Consider the following 17,398-nt stretch of genomic DNA (forward strand, 5'->3'; position numbering starts at 1 on the left):
TTGAGAGGGTAAATCTCTTACTTGACTGGCCTTGTCTGCTGAAGAATTTTGACTGACTAAACTGAAGTCGGAGTGAAGAAACGTTTGCTAGCCTTTTACACTTAAAGGGATAGATGTTTGCTGGTGTTTTACGATTAAAGCAATATAACATTTCTGCAGAACAGAAGTGCACACTTAGGAGTATATTCTGTTTGTTGCATGAGCCCTTTGCCATGCAACTCCCATTAGCAATAACACTCAGCACATAAAGATTAATATATACTCCACTAGGCATAAGTTGTTCATGAACTGTCCGGGACTTTTTAGCTGTGTATGTGAAACTCTCACCAACGTTAATAAGAGTCTTGCTTTTCAAATTCTGCCTCATTCTTTGGGGGTTAATTTTAAGAGTTTCTAGGGGGTTCCGAATACTTCTTTTAATTATTTGGAGATTGTCTTTCCAAATTAAAACTATGCCTGCTACTACTACATGGCAGTTTGTTTAGTTCTAAATCAAGTTTCTCTACTTTTTTTGCCCCATGGCTTTATTTTGTTTTTGGAAAACTTAGCAAACCGCTGGCATAAAAAGAATGTGAGAAAAATGAAGGCGAGAGAATCCATTTAATCTGTGTGGGAGATAATGCTAACAGGTTCAATAAAAAACTGTTTTATACTTCCCCCTTGCTACTTTTTTTCTCTTCAAAAGACACACATAACTGAAGTCCTGATCCAAAGGGTTTGAACTCATGCTTAACTTAAAACATGCAGATGACCCTGTTAACAGAACTACTCGTGCCCAATCTTAGGTCTCCTGGGTTTATGGGGAACTTCTCAGAACTGTCTCTAAAATCTTAGGTCTTTGGTATTGCCTCCACCATGGGTGCTGAACCGCCATGCTGGCAATGCACACAAGCATAAGACTGAGTGACATTGACTAGCAAAGGAAGAATAGAGAGGTGTATCTTGCCTTGGCAGGAGCCAAACAGAATAGTTCCTGAGCTCAGCAGTTGTCCGTAGTCATGTAAATGATTTATTCCTTAATCTTAAAGAAAAAATGATTTTTGTAATGATGGGGGAGGGGAACTTACACGGGGGTTCTGTGATGAGCTGAGAGGAAAATACCAGGCTTTACAATTTCCCACTGTAGTCAGGTATGTGTCCCTCAGACCACCTACAATCGGCTGTGCATGCTCTAACCTGTAATGGCGCTTGCTGCGCCAGGTAATTAAATGGGAGGCAGGTGGTTCACTGGCATAGGTGCAGTCACAAAAACCTGAAGTATCTGTGTTGGGATGCGCCCAGTCAGGGCCCGCTTACCCTGCACAGCTGCCTGCTGCTCCAGCCCCTGTTCCGCCCCGCCCCCACTCCACCCCTTCCCCAAAGCCCCCGCCCTGCAGCAGGGGGCGGGCCTGCACTGACCTGCGGCGGTAAGTGGAGGGCGCTCCGAGCAGCCTGCTCCGCTCCCAGCCGCGCCGACTGGTGAGCGGTTCCCCCCTGTTCCCTAAGGCTGGGAGCCAGGGGCGCAGAACGGAGCGGGCTGGGGCCGGGTCACTCCAGTTCCCGCCGCCCCCTGAGTGCAGGGTCGGCCTGGCTGCCCGGCACTCACCGGGCGGCAGGAAGTGGAGCGACCCAGCCCAACCTGCGGAGGCCTGGGTCCCATACAGCCCCCCGTGCCGCCCCCGCGGGGGTGGGGCTGCGTAGGGCACCGAAATGGCCAGGGAGGGCCCTGGCCCCAGGGGCGGGGAACCACTGGAGCAGAATATCCTGTTACAAGAATTCGCAGCTGCTGGAGCTGTTCTAGGCTGGTTTCTAATTTCTGCTACCTGCTAAGGACACAGGCCTGAGATTTAGGTTATTCTTAACCACGCAGATCACTACCCGGTCCTGGAGCTTTGAACCGCCTCTGTTTTGGAGACGCTACAGGGCTCCTGTGAGTTCTGTTTCAACAGCAAAGTTCAGCAAAGACAAATGACCAGAGAGAGCGAGACAAAAACAAAACCCCAAAACCTAATACCATCCCCTAGGTCCTGGTAACGGGCCCAGGGCGGTCCGGGGGCTGGGGCTTGACTCTCCCTGGATTCTAAACAGTGAAGCTCGACACCCCCACTTCTGCCGATGGGGGTGGGGAAGTGGTGATAGAATTAGCATATTCCAATCCTATTGGCTCGTTCCCGAGCTGTTTTACATAGGGCCGCCTCTTCCCCACTCCCTTCTCCGGCTGGCTGGGTTTTGCGGCGTAGGGCTGCCTGCTAGTGCAGTGCAGGGATCGGCGCGGGAGGCGGGCGGCGGCGGTGGGGAGAAGGGAACATTTAAACACTTTTATTTTTCCGGTGTTCTTCCGCCGCCCGGCTGGGAGCGGGGCTGCCGAGCCCCTCCACAGAGCTGAGCCGGCGCGTGGGCCGGGAAGAGGCTTTGGAAGGCGCAGCAAAGTGGCCAGTGGGTTCTGTCGTGTCTTTCCATTCCCACTCTGGTTTCCTGCGGGTGCAGCATGAAGTGCAGCTATGGCAAGGCGAGGTAAGACAGTGGTGAGGACGCTGGAAGATTTGACCCTGGATTCTGGTTATGGTGGTGCTGCGGATTCAGTCCGGTCCTCCAACTTGTCCCTGTGCTGTTCGGATTCCCACCCGGCTTACCCCTATGGAGGAAACTGCTGGCAGCATCTAGCTGACTCCATGCACAGTAGGCACAACAGCTTTGACACTGTCAATACGGTCCTAGTGGAAGACTCCGAGGTGCTGGACTGCTCGGGGCAGCAGTGCTCCAGGCTGCTGCCTGACCTTGAGGAGGTTCCCTGGACTCTGGAGGAGGTGGAGGCGCTGCTCCTGCTGCGGCACAGGGAGCCCCGCGGCCCGGCGGCCACCCCTGCCAGAGATGCTCTGGCCAAGCTCTCCACCTTGGTCAGCCGGGCGCTGATCCGGATCGCCAAGGAGGCTCAGCGGCTGAGCCTGCGGTTTGCCAAATGCACCAAGTACGAGATCCAGAGCGCCATGGAGATCGTCCTGGACTGGACGCTGGCCTCCAGCTGCACGGCGGCCGCCCTGGGCGCCCTCTCCCTCTACAACATGAGCAGCAGCGGCGGGGACCGCTTCAGCCGGGGCAAATCCACCCGCTGCGGGCTCACCTTCTCGGTGGGCAAGTTCTACCGCTGGATGGTGGACAGCCGGGTGGCCGTGCGCATCCACGAGCACGCCGCCATCTACCTGACCGCCTGCCTGGAGAACCTCTTCCGAGACATCTACCGGCGGGTGATGGCGGGGGGCAGCGCCTCGGCCCACCCGCACCCCACCCGGAGCTCGGGCTCCGGCTCGGCAGCCGCCGCTGGCGCGGAGAAGGACAAGGAAAGCGGCGGCGGCGGCGAAGCGCCCAAGTTTACGGTGGAGTCTCTGGAGCAGACGGTCAACAACGACGCGGAGCTGTGGGGCTTGCTGCAGCCCTACCAGCACCTCATCTGCGGGAAGAACGCCAGCGGTGAGTGCGCGGGCCGGGCTCACCTGTGGGGTCGGGGGTGGGGAGGGGGCATTGGGGGCTGTCGCCCTCCTGTGGGGCCGGGGCGTTGGGGGCTGCCCCCTCCCCACGTGCCCTCTTGGGGGCGGGCGGTAGGGGCTGCAGCCCCCCCCGTGAGCTCCCCTGCGAGCCCAGGGGTGAGGGGGTCATGGTGTGCAGCCTTCCCCGTGTGCCCACGTGTGGGGCCAGGGGCAGGTGGGTGGCGGGCACGGTATGCAGCTCCCTCGGTGTCAGTGCAGCGGGAGGGGGAACGAGGGTTATAGTCTGTGACCACCTGGGATACCAGCGGGAAGGGGGGGGGCTGACCACCTAGGCCGTTCTTGTGCCCCTCAAAGTTTGCGCTGGGAGCAGAGTATATGGCGAGTACTGCAGGGAAACCCAGTCCCAATGCGCGTGAATGTTTCGCATTTTGACACTTTTTTCTTATTTTTTATTTGGATGAAGTATCAGCTGTAGCCAGCCAGCTAAAAATCCCTTCTGCGACCCGCAGCCGCTGGGGCCCCCTCCCTGCGCCCAGACCCCCACACTTTGCCCTCAGGCTCTAGGAGCCGCAGTTTTGCGCATCTGGACTGAGAAGGCTGATCCGGGAAGCCAGGACTCCCTCTCGGGAAGGGCTGAGCACCTGTAGTGAATGGGAGCTGCAGATGCTGAGCATCTCCCAGGATCTGGCCCGTGGGGAGCGTAGAGAGCCGACTCTCACTCTCCCCCCCCCCCCCCCGATCTAGGAAGCGCAGATGGCTGCGCTTTGCAGGGTAGCTGAGCCCCATCCTGCAGCCCTGAAGGGCTCAACTCGCGTCGGCGAAGTGAGCCCGCCGGAGGGTTGCGCACTCGGGCTGAGGCTGTTGGTAATTAACCCGCCGGCTGCTGCCCTCCCGCTTGCTGCGCCTTGTGCAGGTCGAGCTGGAGGCGTTTTCCACCCTACTGTGTCGGATCGGCGTTTACCCCATGTACATTTGGTGTCAAACCGTTTTCACCTTGAACACAATTTTAGCGGGACACGAGGAGACTGTAAATCGAGCCTAGAAAGACCCTTCGTCGTGCATCAATTCCCCCCCTCCCCGGGCCATCTGTATGGAGTATCATGCCGCAAGTGTCTGCGGCGGGCTAAAGCTTCAGTCCTACAGAGCTGGGGAGAGAGAGGTGTGGGGGTGGAAGAGGAACAGGTCCTTCTGCATCACAAAAAATGCGCGGCCGATCTCATTAAGGGGGGGGGAAGCTGTCAAACACTCCGTGTTGCTCTCTTGGGGGTTCAGCGCTACGGTACCATATGGATGTGTGTGATTCTGCTGCAGCCTGTCGCCAGCACAATGGAGTCGGAGGAGGGAGTGGAAAGAGGGTCTTAGTGGCATTTTGGGACATTATTTACAGTGACATCCCTAATGAACTTTCTGGCATCACGACTGATGGGTTGATTGAACGTATCGTGTGTTGGGGGGGGGGAAGGTTCTGGTGTTTTTTTTTTTTAGGGGGCTTCTCAAAATGGTTGGGTTTCAGCAACGCTTGAGTTATAGACACACACTTCAAAGCTTCAATTTTCCACAGGAAATGGTACAACCGTAACTGAACACTCGAAAATGAAATAAAACTTTATTTTATATGCGGAGGTTTGGCCAGAGACTGCGTGGTTGGAGCTCAGATGCAGTCTTTCTGGGCAGATTTCATTCATGTTGCTGCTTGTTTACCAAAAGCTTGACACAGATGCAACACAATGATGCATCAACTTCCTGGGGAATTTTTTTTTAGGAGGTGTCCAACGTTTTAATGGTTTAGCTCTCATTTAATAAAACCCTGGTCCCCGGAATTGAAATTTCTTCTATTGCCAGCTAACCTACATTCATAGGTTTAGGGAAAATGCAACAAACCTATGATATGTTTAGTGGACTCAAGCTGAAATTGTTTTTCTCTTTTACTCTCTCTCTCTCTCTCTCTCAATGTAAAGGAAAATATATATATAAAGCTGAGATGTAAAATATTGCTTTGAAAACAAGAAATTGAGTTCAGCTTCTCTCATGTATATAATTTAACTCTAACATACTGTAGCCCAACCATTGCTATATGCATAATTACCTGTTTTGAGACATCCTTTCTCCCAGAAAGGATCTAGAGGGATGCAATACAGAGGCAAAACAAGGGGGTAGATCCCCAGCTGGTGTAAATGGTCATTCCTGCATCTGTCAGCTTTCCATTATTGAGCTGTGACCACCTCCATAAACTGGTATGCCCCAAGAGCTTTATTTAGCCTTAAATCAGAATTTCTTTGTGGTTAATGGGTTGTCTCTCATGATCCTTATGCTTTATTTTAACACAATTTGTGTGTGCATGCATGTGTTCTCTTTAATGGTGTTAGTGCCATGTTTTTTCCTTTAGTCACGTTATTGTGCCTGTACATTTCAGATGGCACCATTTTTCATTTCTGATGTTGCAGTGCTGTCCCTACAGAACTGTGTTCAGTCTTTCATTTTGTAACTCCCATTGTAGCACCTCTGTGGATTTAAATTAACTTAATTCATGACCCTCATTCATCTTATTTTCAGAGACTTCTTGAGTTTTTCCCTCTCCATTTTGTTTGTTGCTTTACCTAGCAATACCTCATTTGTGGCTCAGTCCTGAGTCAAGCAAAACTCTCTGCCATCAGTTGGAACCTTGCCTGAGTAAAGATGCTAGGATCAGACCATAACTAGTTCATCATAACTTTGCCTCTTCCTCTAGGCTCCATCCCGCGCATCTTCATCCTCTACATGTAAATGACTGAGTTCTTTATAGTTTTATAATTTACAGTTTGGTATACTATCTTCTATTTAGTGGAGATTTTGTGCAAGGAATGCAGAATCAGGACCCATGGTGATACAGGATATCTTTTATTTTCATAGAATCATAGAAATGTAGGACTCGAAGAGACTTTGGGAGACCAAGTCCAGCCCCCTGTGCTGAGGCAAGACCAAATAAACCTAGACCATCCCTGGCAGGTGTTTGTCCAACCTGTTCTTAAAAACCTCCAATAATGGGGATTCCACAACCTCCCTTGGAAGCCTGTTTGAGAACTTTTATAGTTACCAGGTTTTTCCTAATATCTAACCTACATCCCCCTTGATGCAAATTAGGCCCATTACTTGTTTTATCTTTAGTGGACATGGAGAAAAACTGATCACTGGCCTCTATAACAGCTCTTAACATATTTGAAGATTGTTATTAGGTCCCTGCTTGTTCATCTTTTTCTCAAAAAAAACTGGGCATGTTTAGTCTTAACCTTTCCTCATAGGTCAGGCTTTCTAAATCTTTTATTATTTTTGTTGCTCTCCTCTGGACTCAGTCCAATTATTCACATTTTCCCTAAAGTGTAGTGCCCAGAATTGGACACAGTACTGCAGCTAAGGCCTCATCAGTGCTGAATAGTGGGACAATTACCTCCTGTGTATTACATACAAAACTCCTGTTAAGACACCTCAGAATATTAGCCTTTTCCACAACTGCATCACATTTTTCACTCATATTTAATTTGTGATCTGCCGTAACCCCCAGATCCTTTTCAGCTGTACTACCACCTAAGCAGTTATTCTCCATTTTGTAGCTATGCGTTTTAATTTTTCCTACCTAAGTTAAGTACTTTGCACTTTTTTCTTTATTAAATTTCATCTTCTTGATTTGAGACTAATTCTCTGTCATTTTGAATTCTAATGCTGTCCTCCAAGTGCTTGCAAACCCTCTGAGTTTGTGGTGATGGGCAAATTTTGTAAGCATACCCTCCACTCCCTTATCCAAGTCGTTAATTAAAACATTGAATAATACTGGACTCAGGACTGGCCCATTTGGGACCCCACTAGATATACCCTCCCAGTTAAACCGTAAACTATTGATAAATACTTGTTGAGTACAGTCTTTCAACCAGTTTTTCACCCACTTTATAGTAATTTCATCCAAACCACATTTCCCTAGTTTGCTTATGAGATTGTCCTGTGAAACTGTGTCAAATGCCTTCCTAAAATAAAAATATGTAATGTCATAGATATGAAACCAGTTATTAGTTCTCATTCCCTGGTAAATAGAGGATCTACACTTTCCTTCACTTTTCTTTTGCTCCTAATTTATTTTAAAAAACTCTTCCTATCGTCTTGTATGCCCCTTGCTAAGTATAACTCATTTTGTGCCTTAGCCTTTCTGATTTTGTCCCTATGTGCTTATGCTATTCTTTTATTCTCCTTCTGATTTATTTCAAGTGCTTGCTATGAGCTCTGAGCATTTTCATAACAATTAGTTATAAATGCTAAAATTATTACATTCTCCTCCCCCACCTCTGAAAGGTTTGTTTAGTTTATTTACTGATATAGCCCCATCACCATAATATCCAAGTGTCTCATAATCATTCAGGAAATAATCCACACAGTATTTCTGTAAGGGAGGGAAATATGATCTCTGTTTCACAGATCTGGAACTGAGGCACAGAGAGATTCACACTGACTTGTCCAAAGTTGTACGACAAGCCTGTGGTAGGGAGCCAAGAACTTCTGAAGCCACATCCTTTGGTCCCTGTTCAGTGGCATAACCACAAGACCATCCTTCCTCTGTACTCACCACTTGAGTTACAACCATAACAATAGTTGGGTTTCTAACAATGCTTTCCCCACGCTTCCAATCTACCCTCTCCAAATGCCCAGGAGATAATGTAGGGTATATTGTGTGTGGATGGTTCATAAATCGGGGCCCCAATTATATTGTCAGTAGCATGTGAACAACAGTTACACATGCATTGATCTGGGTGGGAGTAACAAATGCATAGAATGGCCCACCAGACTCTGATAGAAGCCAATTCCAGAGTCAAGGACCCCTTATGGGGAACACCTTACCAGTAGACCCAAGCCATGTGAATTGGGGGACTCCAGACTTTGTGCCTTTGCTGATTGCAACTGTGGCAGTACCACTCACGGAGGGAGAAAGTCTCCGTGGCAGGCAGGTCTCAAATCATTTAGGGTTTTATAGGTTCAAGTGCACACCTTAAATTCTACCTGGAAACAAGACAGACAACCAGAAGATCACAGAACACCAATGTTTCTTCTTGCAAGAGGCTTGCTTGGATATCAGTCTGCATCTGAATATGAAATGGTTGCAAGCTATGAGGCTGTTTTAAACTAAGGAGGGGTGGAGGTGGTGGAAAAGCACCCTCAGGATTGGAGAGACACAAATGACTCTTTCATGGCATTCCCCAATCAGTTGTGCCCAGTGTTTACTCACCACATCTGAGGATCCAGCCCAGTATTTTTAACCATAGTTAGATCCTCAGCAGCTCCTAGATGTCCTAACGTGATCTGTGTTACAAAATAACCTTCTACCAGTGTCGGTCACGCCCTTGAGTCAGTGTGGCTGATATAGTCCTTGCTAGTTCTGCTTGCTTCCGCCAGTTGTTTCCTCCAACCCACTACCCTTGTTGGGATTGAGTTCAGCCAGCTACCTTAACCCAAACAAGCCCTTATCTTATTCACTGGCTCATTCATTGCAGTGCATTGCTGGGTGAGAAATAATGGAGAGATATCGGAGGGGAAGCCGTGTTAGTGTGGATCTGTAAAAGCAGCAGAGAGCCCTGTGGCACCTTATAGACTAACAGACATATTGGAGCATGAACTTTCATGAGTGAATGGAGAGGTAGACTACACTGTAGCCTCCTCACTAACCCTCCCACAGGCCTCAAATACATATATTTTACAGAAGGGGTGACAAAATGGAACCCTGTGGTTCCCACAACAGAACCATTGGGGAAGATATGTGCTGCCCGTTGCAACTGCAGCTAAGTTCACTTCAAGTTCTGTATTGCAACCCAATTACCTCAGAATTACTCAGTATGTTTTCTGGATAACTAGAGCTTTCAAATTAATGGCTAAATGAAAATTAAATATTTTACATTTGGGCTCTGGGATTCTGTTGATACACACATTTAAAAGTTCCATCAAACATTACACATTTTGCATGTCATAGTATGCGCACACATGTTAAATCTTGTTCTTTTTTTCACTAAGAAACTACTTTTATGACCAGATCCAAAAGACACTGACATCAGGGGAAAGGGTGTCACTGACTTTGATGGGCCTTGGATCAGGCATTTACTGTGCAACCTAGGAACCAAAGCCTTTATTTTCCATTTTCATAGGAAAACTCAAGGGAGGGGTAAAAATAGGCCAGTATTATCTAGGCTCTATCTGAACTAAACTGAGGATTGGTATTAGCTTTAGGCTATAGTATAGTATAGTGTATATCGGCTATAGGTAGTAGTTTAGAAGCCCTCTAGTGGGTCTCACTGTCTTCTGTTGCAGAAGTCACTAGATTCTACCAGAGTCATAGTGCACATGCAGTATGTGTGTAGGTATAGTGTGTATATATAATACATGTATGTATGTATGTATGTTGCTAAGCCTTGTTTCCTTGTAGTTATTAAGTTCAGTCATTTATGTGGCTTCTTTATATTCCTAATGTTGCATACAGAGCAAAGATGCAGCAAATTGAAGAAAAAATGGGATTAGGATGGGATTGGCTAATGTGTGTTAACAACCCTGATCTAAGGTTGACCTCTTTTCCTAATCTAGGCAAACTCTGGAGGCTGAAAAGTAGATCACAGACAATAGTAAACTTGTATAGTTTAACTAAACATGTTAAAGTTTTTAAAAATATTATATAAATAAGCTATCATCTGGATTAATTGTGAACACTTTGTTGTCTCTGTTGTATTGCTTCTGGTATTTCCATTAAGATGTTAAGGTTGTAAGTGCATTGTAAAAATCTGAAACTTCATTTGAGCTGCCATCTAATGTGACATCAGAATATTTAGGGACAGTTAAAGACCAGTCTTGACTGACAGACCTTTTCTTTTAATTCCAATTCCACCATCATAGTTTTTTTTTCCCCCATGCTGTAGTCTCCTCCTCATTTGCTAGGAAAAAAACTAAGCATCTTTTGGACTTATTTATACTCCTTGTTTCAGATAATCTCCTGTTACCTCCCCCCCCCCCAATACATTTCCTTCTACTTGAGTTCACTATTCAGAGGCTGAAATCTGTAGTGGGATCATGTATGACCCCCACTTTTCTTATGTCCTCTTATCAACAGCTGTGTATGAAAAATTCCACTGCTGTGCTCCCATTGATTTCAGTAGGGCAGTAACTCCGAATTCTAATGATGGCAATGTAAAGGTCAACATTAACTCGGTCACTGCTGATTTTTTAATAAACATCCAGCCATTTTGGATTGCAGGCTGATCTTAAAGAAAGTACCAGTGCTGTTTTCCTCCAGTCTTGCTCTCCACACCTTGCATCAGCACCTACTTGCACTCCTCATCTCTTCCTAGCTTCAGCACCTTTCAAATTCCTTCCACTTACACCATCACCAGTACCAGGTCATATTCTCACTCCCAGTCCCAGCACCACAGTGAACTGACAACCTCACCACCAGTGCATTTCTCCAAACATCACTTTATAGCACACCTCTGCATGTGGAAGGTTTCAGTAGAGTAAAGAATATTAGGAAGACGATCACGTGCAGAATATTTTTTCCCCTTGGTTTTTTCTGCTTTCTGTTTCTGGCCAAAAGAGATTAATTTAGCCTAATGTGTGTAATCTATAAATATAATTACCATGCAGCCAATAAATATTTCAAGATATTTTTAAAATGTATAGATGCAGTCAAAAGTAAACTCAATATAGTCTGCATAATTGGTTAAATGTACTATTACTTCAACAGAGGTGTTCAATAGAACCATCTGAAAAGGCATATTTTCCACAGAAGTACATCAGCTGAGGCATCAAATCTGAAAACTGCTTCTATGCTGGTCTTTCATGGATTCCTTAGAAGAAATATTCTTTAGCAGTGGGACAAGCTTGCTTGATTTTTGTTTGATAGTTACATTTCTTTAAATTTGCCATGATTTCCCTCCCTCCTGCCCCCGCCTTGCTGCCCCTTCCCCCAGAATGAAGAAATCTGTGTTGTGGGCTCAGAAAAACATAATTTGGATTGTGATCATTCATTATACATTCTATAAAGTAACTGATTTTCTGTGAAATTAGGGGTAGGAGATTATTGAAGAAATGCAATGAATCAGTTAGAGGTTTGGTTTATTTTCACATGGGTATAATGAGGTGAGGTATATGTTACAGCAGCTTGGAAACTAGGAGCCATTATGTATGTTTGGCAGTTTAGTAGAATGCATGTATAACAAACACCTACTGTAGTAGCTTGCTGAGGTGCTGGAGACTTGTTTTAGTTTTATTTTAATAAACATTTCACTTTGAATTAACTAGGTGTTTAATTGTGTTTTTGAAGTGTGTAGACACTTGGATTGGAATCCTTGAATTCTTAAATGGTGGGTCTAGATTTCCTTTCCACAATGTCTTCTGGGTTATGAACAAGGCATGCAACTTGGTCCACGTTTGGTTTTGTTGTTAGTGGGTTTAAAACTGCCGAACTTGAATTAACATGCAAATTAGACACCATCAATTTAGGCTTGAATAGAGACTGGGAATGGTGAGCCATTACACACATTAAATCTGTTTCCCTATGTTAAGTATTTTCACACCTCTTGTCAAACTATCTGTAATGGGCTATCTTGATGATCACTACAAAAGTTTTTTTCTCTTAATTTATTAGCCTCTTAGAGTTGGTAGGACAACTACCACCTTTTCATGTTTTCTCTCTGTGTGTGTGTATGTGTGTATATCTATCCTCACTATATGTTCCATTCTATGCATTCGATGAAATGGGCTGTAGCCCACAAAAGCTTATGCTCAAATAAATTTGTTAGTCTGTAAGGTGCCACAAGTACTCCTGTTGTTTTTGTGGATACAGACTAACACAGCTGCTACTCTGAAACCTGTGTTTAAAGAGGCCTCCTAATTCCAGCAACATTGATGGGGACAATTTCAGATGGGAATAAGGATCAGAGCAAATTTCAAGGCTGAAGCGACCCACAGAGAGAGCAGCTGCCGCCTCCTCTCTCTGTGGCAGAATGTCAAAGGGAATCTTTCAGACAAGTAGATTCTGGGCTATTAAGGACCAGTTAAGTATACTGTGTTAATCTCATTCAGTCAAGACTATCTGTTTGTTAAACATCCTGGGCCATTTTGGTAACACCGAGTAAATCTGCATTAAAACCATTGGGCCAAATTCTGTCATCCTTAATTGACTTCAGTGGTAGTATTGTTCGAGTAAGGATTATGTAATTTGACCCTGACTTCATTGGCATTAGTTCAGACTTCCCTGGATATAACTGAATTCAGAATTTGGACCTTTATGTACTTACAGTTGAGTCAATAATAGATATTTTCATTAATTCTAACTTAAAAAAAAACAAAAAACCTAAAATATGGAAGCAGAAGAGACAAACACTTATTCTTTGAGTGGTTGGTGTATGAAAGCAAAGTTCCGATGAAGTTCTGTGCTGCAAGTTTTAAGTGGGAATGTCAGCTAGGAGTTAGTGAGTGTAACTGAGCCAGGAAGGCAAATTCAGGGTCTGATCCTATAGACTTTACTCGTGTGAGCATTCCCATTGATATTACTGGAATTATTTCCATAATAGTAGCAGGGTTGGGCTCTAAATGAGCAGAGAAAAGGGAATTCTAGAGGAAATTAAAGAAGGGAGCCCTTCTTTAATTTGCTCTGATCCTTATTCCCATCTGAAATTGTCCCCATTTTACAAAAATCAGCCTTTAAATGATGTTATAAAGGCTCATTTCTTTTCCCAAGCTGCCAGGTACTGAGAGAACTCTGGTGGGAGTTTGTAAAGATATCAAACATGTTTGCAATTACTATGTTATAATATATGCTTGTTATCAGTTGAACAAGGTGTTACTGGAGTAGTCTATTATTACAACTTCTCAAAATGTGTCCAGGAGCAATTAGAGCAAAGCACAGGTGCAACTTAGTATGGAGTGAATGCATGAATCAAAATAAACTCAAACAATTGGCAACAGCAGCATGATTGGCCTTGGACATGCATATGTAGCTGTCTCAGAAACCAATGGGAGCCACATCTGTGCATGTTTGAGGATATTTGCCTGGATGATCTTTACATCAATGTTGCTGGAATTAGGAAGCCTCTTTAAACACAGGTTTCAGAGTAGCAGCTGTGTTAGTCTGTATCCACAAAAATAACAGGAGTACTTGTGGCACCTTACAGACTAACAAATTTATTTGAGCATAAGCTTTTGTGGGCTACAGCCCACTTCATCGGATGCATAGAATGGAACATATAGTGAGGGGACACACACACACACACACACTCTCTCTCTCTCTCTCTCTCTCTCTCTCTCTCTCTCTCTCTCTCTCTAAATAACCCTGTGAGATAGGGTGACCAGATATCCCAATTTTATAGGGACAGTCTTGATTTTTGGGTCTTTTTCTTATATAGGCTCCTATTACCCCTTACCCCATCCCAATTTTTCACACTTGCTGTCTGATCATCCTATGGGAGAGTGTCTGGGTATTTAAAGGTACTATGCTTTTAAATCCCATTACTGTAAACCTTGCTTATCCAGATGTACCCAGGAGGGTAGGGTGGGGTGACATCCCAGCAACAGCTACAGTGAATAAACTTGAGCGGTCCTGGAGAATCCTCCGATTATCAATTTAATCGATCCTTTACTGGATAGTCAGGAGTTCTGGATATAGTGCCTTTTATGTATTGTATTTGGCTATGTTGGAGTGTATTTAGGCTGTGGAACCAGGCACCGCGATCTTAGCTACGCAAAGGCTTGCAAACAGGAACCAAGCACAAGAATGAAGGGGAGAGGTAATGGAGTCATCTGTAGGGAAGGAAGCAGGGACTAAATGCTCCTACTTCTCCGGGACTGAGGGGGTATTTTCAGGTATCTGAGAGACTGTGCAAGACTTGCAAATTCTTCAGCTGGAAGGTACCTAATTGTTCACCAACTGAAGGAAGGAGGAACATTAGAAGTGAGATTCATCTCAGATGGGTGACTACAATAAGCAGTGCAGAGAAAGCTAGGAAGCTTTTACAACATTGCATACAATAGTTTCCAACATATCACAGAAATAAATAACTTTACTGAAGCATAGATTAGCAGCAAAGAGTCCTGTGGCACCTTATAGACTAATAGACATATTGGAGCATGAGCTTTCGTGGGTGAATACCCACTTTGTTGGATGCATGCCCACGAAAGCTCATGGTCCAATATGTCTGTTAGTCTGTAAGGTGCCATAGGACTCTTTGCTGCTTGTGCAGATCCAGACTAACATGGCTACCCTCTGATACTTGAAGCATAGATTGTACATCCATACATATGAGTTATTTTGCAACAAGCCTCAAAAGAATGAATGAAAATACACCTCTACCTTGATGTAACGCTGTCCTCGGGAGCCAAAAAATCTTACCGCGTTATATCGAACTTGCTTTGATCCACAGGAGTGTGCAGCCCCCAGCCCCAGAGCGCGGCTTTACCTCATTATATCTGAATTTGTGTTATATTGAGTCGCATTATATCAGGGTAGAGGTGTAGTAAGAGCTGGATTTTGTTCTCAGAAAAGCTGCTGTTTCCGTTGATGTCTATAAATTAACTGTTATAAATGTTAATATTTGTTAAAATTTTCCTAGGGCTATTTCTTTTTTCACTTCTCTAAAGCAGATTTTCTTTAAAGCTTCATATACAATATGTTCCAAATGTACTGTATATGAACCCTATCCTGTAGTCCTCACTTGTCAATGGAAATTTTGCCCTTCAATGGGAATGTTGTCTGTGCAAGGACAGCACGATTTAGCTCCAGTTTTGGATAATAAATTAAAGGGACAGTTAGTCAAATTTTAGCCCCACACTTAGATTTTGTAAAAATAAACTTTTATAAAACTCAAGATCAATAACAACAATGTTGACATGAAAATTGTTTTTAATTCCAACAAAAAGGGTTCTTTTCAGTGTTGTTGTGATTGCAACATTCTGCTAAAAACAGAGAAGTGAAACTGACTAGAAATGGAATGCAAACCATACTGAAACTGCCTCACCTATTTTCATTGGCCAATTTAGGAAACGTTAAAGATAATCAAGCAGCATACATTTTGGGGAGTAAATTATATTTTAAAAATAAGAATTCTGTTTTAGTGATCTGGCATGTTCTTAGTAAGAACAATAGCTTTAAAAAAATCTGATTCTTTTAACCTATACGTAATTACAAAAAACACAAACAAAAACAAAATCCTAGTTAGGGACCTGCTATAATTTTATGTTGCTATCAACCTATAATCTAGAATTCCTGTGGATACTCACAAAATGTTCCCCTTTGCATTTAGTTAGGTTTGGCTAGTGAAAACAGTCTTGCAAGCTGATAAATATAGAAACAGACCAATAATGTGCAAAATATTTTTATTGCTTGTGTGATGTTATTGATATAAACTGGGACCATATAGAACATGGGTTGCAACCAGGGTCCTGTAGTGGCACCAAATCTTATGTAAAAGGGGGTCATATAAGGTGTCTAAGATCAGGTTATGGGTTGCTGGTTATGATTATGCTGTCTGTATGTCTGTATCATTTTGGTAGTTGAAGTTATGAATATTGGCTGTATGCTATCTGTATTTCAAACTTGTGTTGTGTTACTGGGAAAGATCCCAGACAAGTTGGTGTCAGCTCTGTTTAGCCTGCTTGATGGCCCATTAAGGACCATCATCTACACAATTGTCCCATCGAGAGAAGGCAGTTACGCCCTCTGACTCAGCAGGGTGTGCAGAAACTGGCCCATGTGACTGCAGACTCCATTTTGCTATAACTTTCCACAGTAAGAACAAAGAAGTGTTCTTGCACCTGGAAAAGCCTATATAAGGCGGAAGCCTCATCTGCATTTTGTCTTCAATCCTGCTTCTTACCTCTGGAGGGACTTTGCTACGAACAGAAGCTCTGCACAAAGGACTGAATGACCCATCCCAGCGGGGGATGTTCTCCAGAGACTTGATTTGAACCTGCAGTTTACTCCATCACTGCTACAAGCCTGAACTAAGAACTTTGCCATTACTGTATGTAATTGATTCCATTTAACCAATTCTAGCTCTCATCTCTATCTTTTTCCTTTTATGAATAAACCTTTAGATTTAGATTCTAAAGGATTGGCAACAGCGTGATTTGTGGGTAAGATCTGATGTGTATATTGACCTGGGTCTGGGCCTTGGTCCTTTGGGATCGAGAGAACCTTTTTCTTTTACTGGGGTGTTGGTTTTCAAAACCATTCATCCCCAGGACGGGTGGCACTGGTGGTGACACTGGGAGACTGGAGTGTCTAAGGAAATTGCTTGTGTGACTTGTGGTTAGCCAGTGGGGTAAAACCGAAGTCCTTTTTGTCTGGCTGGTTTGGTTTGCCTAAGAGGTGGAAAAACCCCAGCCTTGGGCTGTGACTGCCCTGTTCGAGCAATTGGTCCTAAATTGGCACTCTCAGTTGGGTCCCGCCAGAACTGCAACGTCACAGCTTGCAGTACCTAATCTAGATGATAATAATAGAATCATAGAAATGTAGGACTGGAAGAGATTCAGTAGGTCATCTAGTCCAGTGCTCTGCAATGAAGCAGGAGTAAGTATTATTTAGATCATCCCTGACATCCCTGTTTGTCTATCCTGTTCTTTAAAACCTCTAATGCTTAACTACCCAGACAGTTAGGAAGTTTTCCTAATGTCTAACCTAAATCTCCTGTGCTGCAGTTTAAGGCATAACTTCTTGTCCTGTCCTCAGTGGATAAGCAGAACAATTTATCACTCTCCTATTTATAACAAACTCTTTTATGCTTGAAGACTGTTACATCCCTTCTCAGTCTTCTCCACACTAAACAAACCTAATTTTGTCAATCTTCTTCACCAGTAATATTTTCTAGACCTTTAATAATTGTTATTGCTCTCCTCTGGACTTTCTCCAGTTTGTCTGCATCTATCCCAAAGTGTAATGTCCA

At 44.5% G+C, this 17,398-nt stretch overlaps 1 protein-coding gene across 1 annotated transcript in view; it reads left to right on the forward strand.

Annotated features, from left to right (window-relative positions):
* The first annotated feature begins 1,588 nt into the window (after positions 1-1,588).
* The window catches only part of BTBD11 (BTB domain containing 11), a 331,313-nt gene continuing 315,503 nt past the window's right edge, over positions 1,589-17,398 (forward strand). Inside the window, 1 exon segment of the mRNA XM_030545135.1 lies at positions 1,589-3,447. Coding sequence (XP_030400995.1) covers positions 2,481-3,447 — 967 coding nt within the window. The 5' untranslated portion in view covers positions 1,589-2,480.

Source organism: Gopherus evgoodei, chromosome 1 (assembly GCF_007399415.2).
Source record: "Gopherus evgoodei ecotype Sinaloan lineage chromosome 1, rGopEvg1_v1.p, whole genome shotgun sequence".
Classification (NCBI taxonomy): Eukaryota; Metazoa; Chordata; order Testudines; family Testudinidae; genus Gopherus; species Gopherus evgoodei.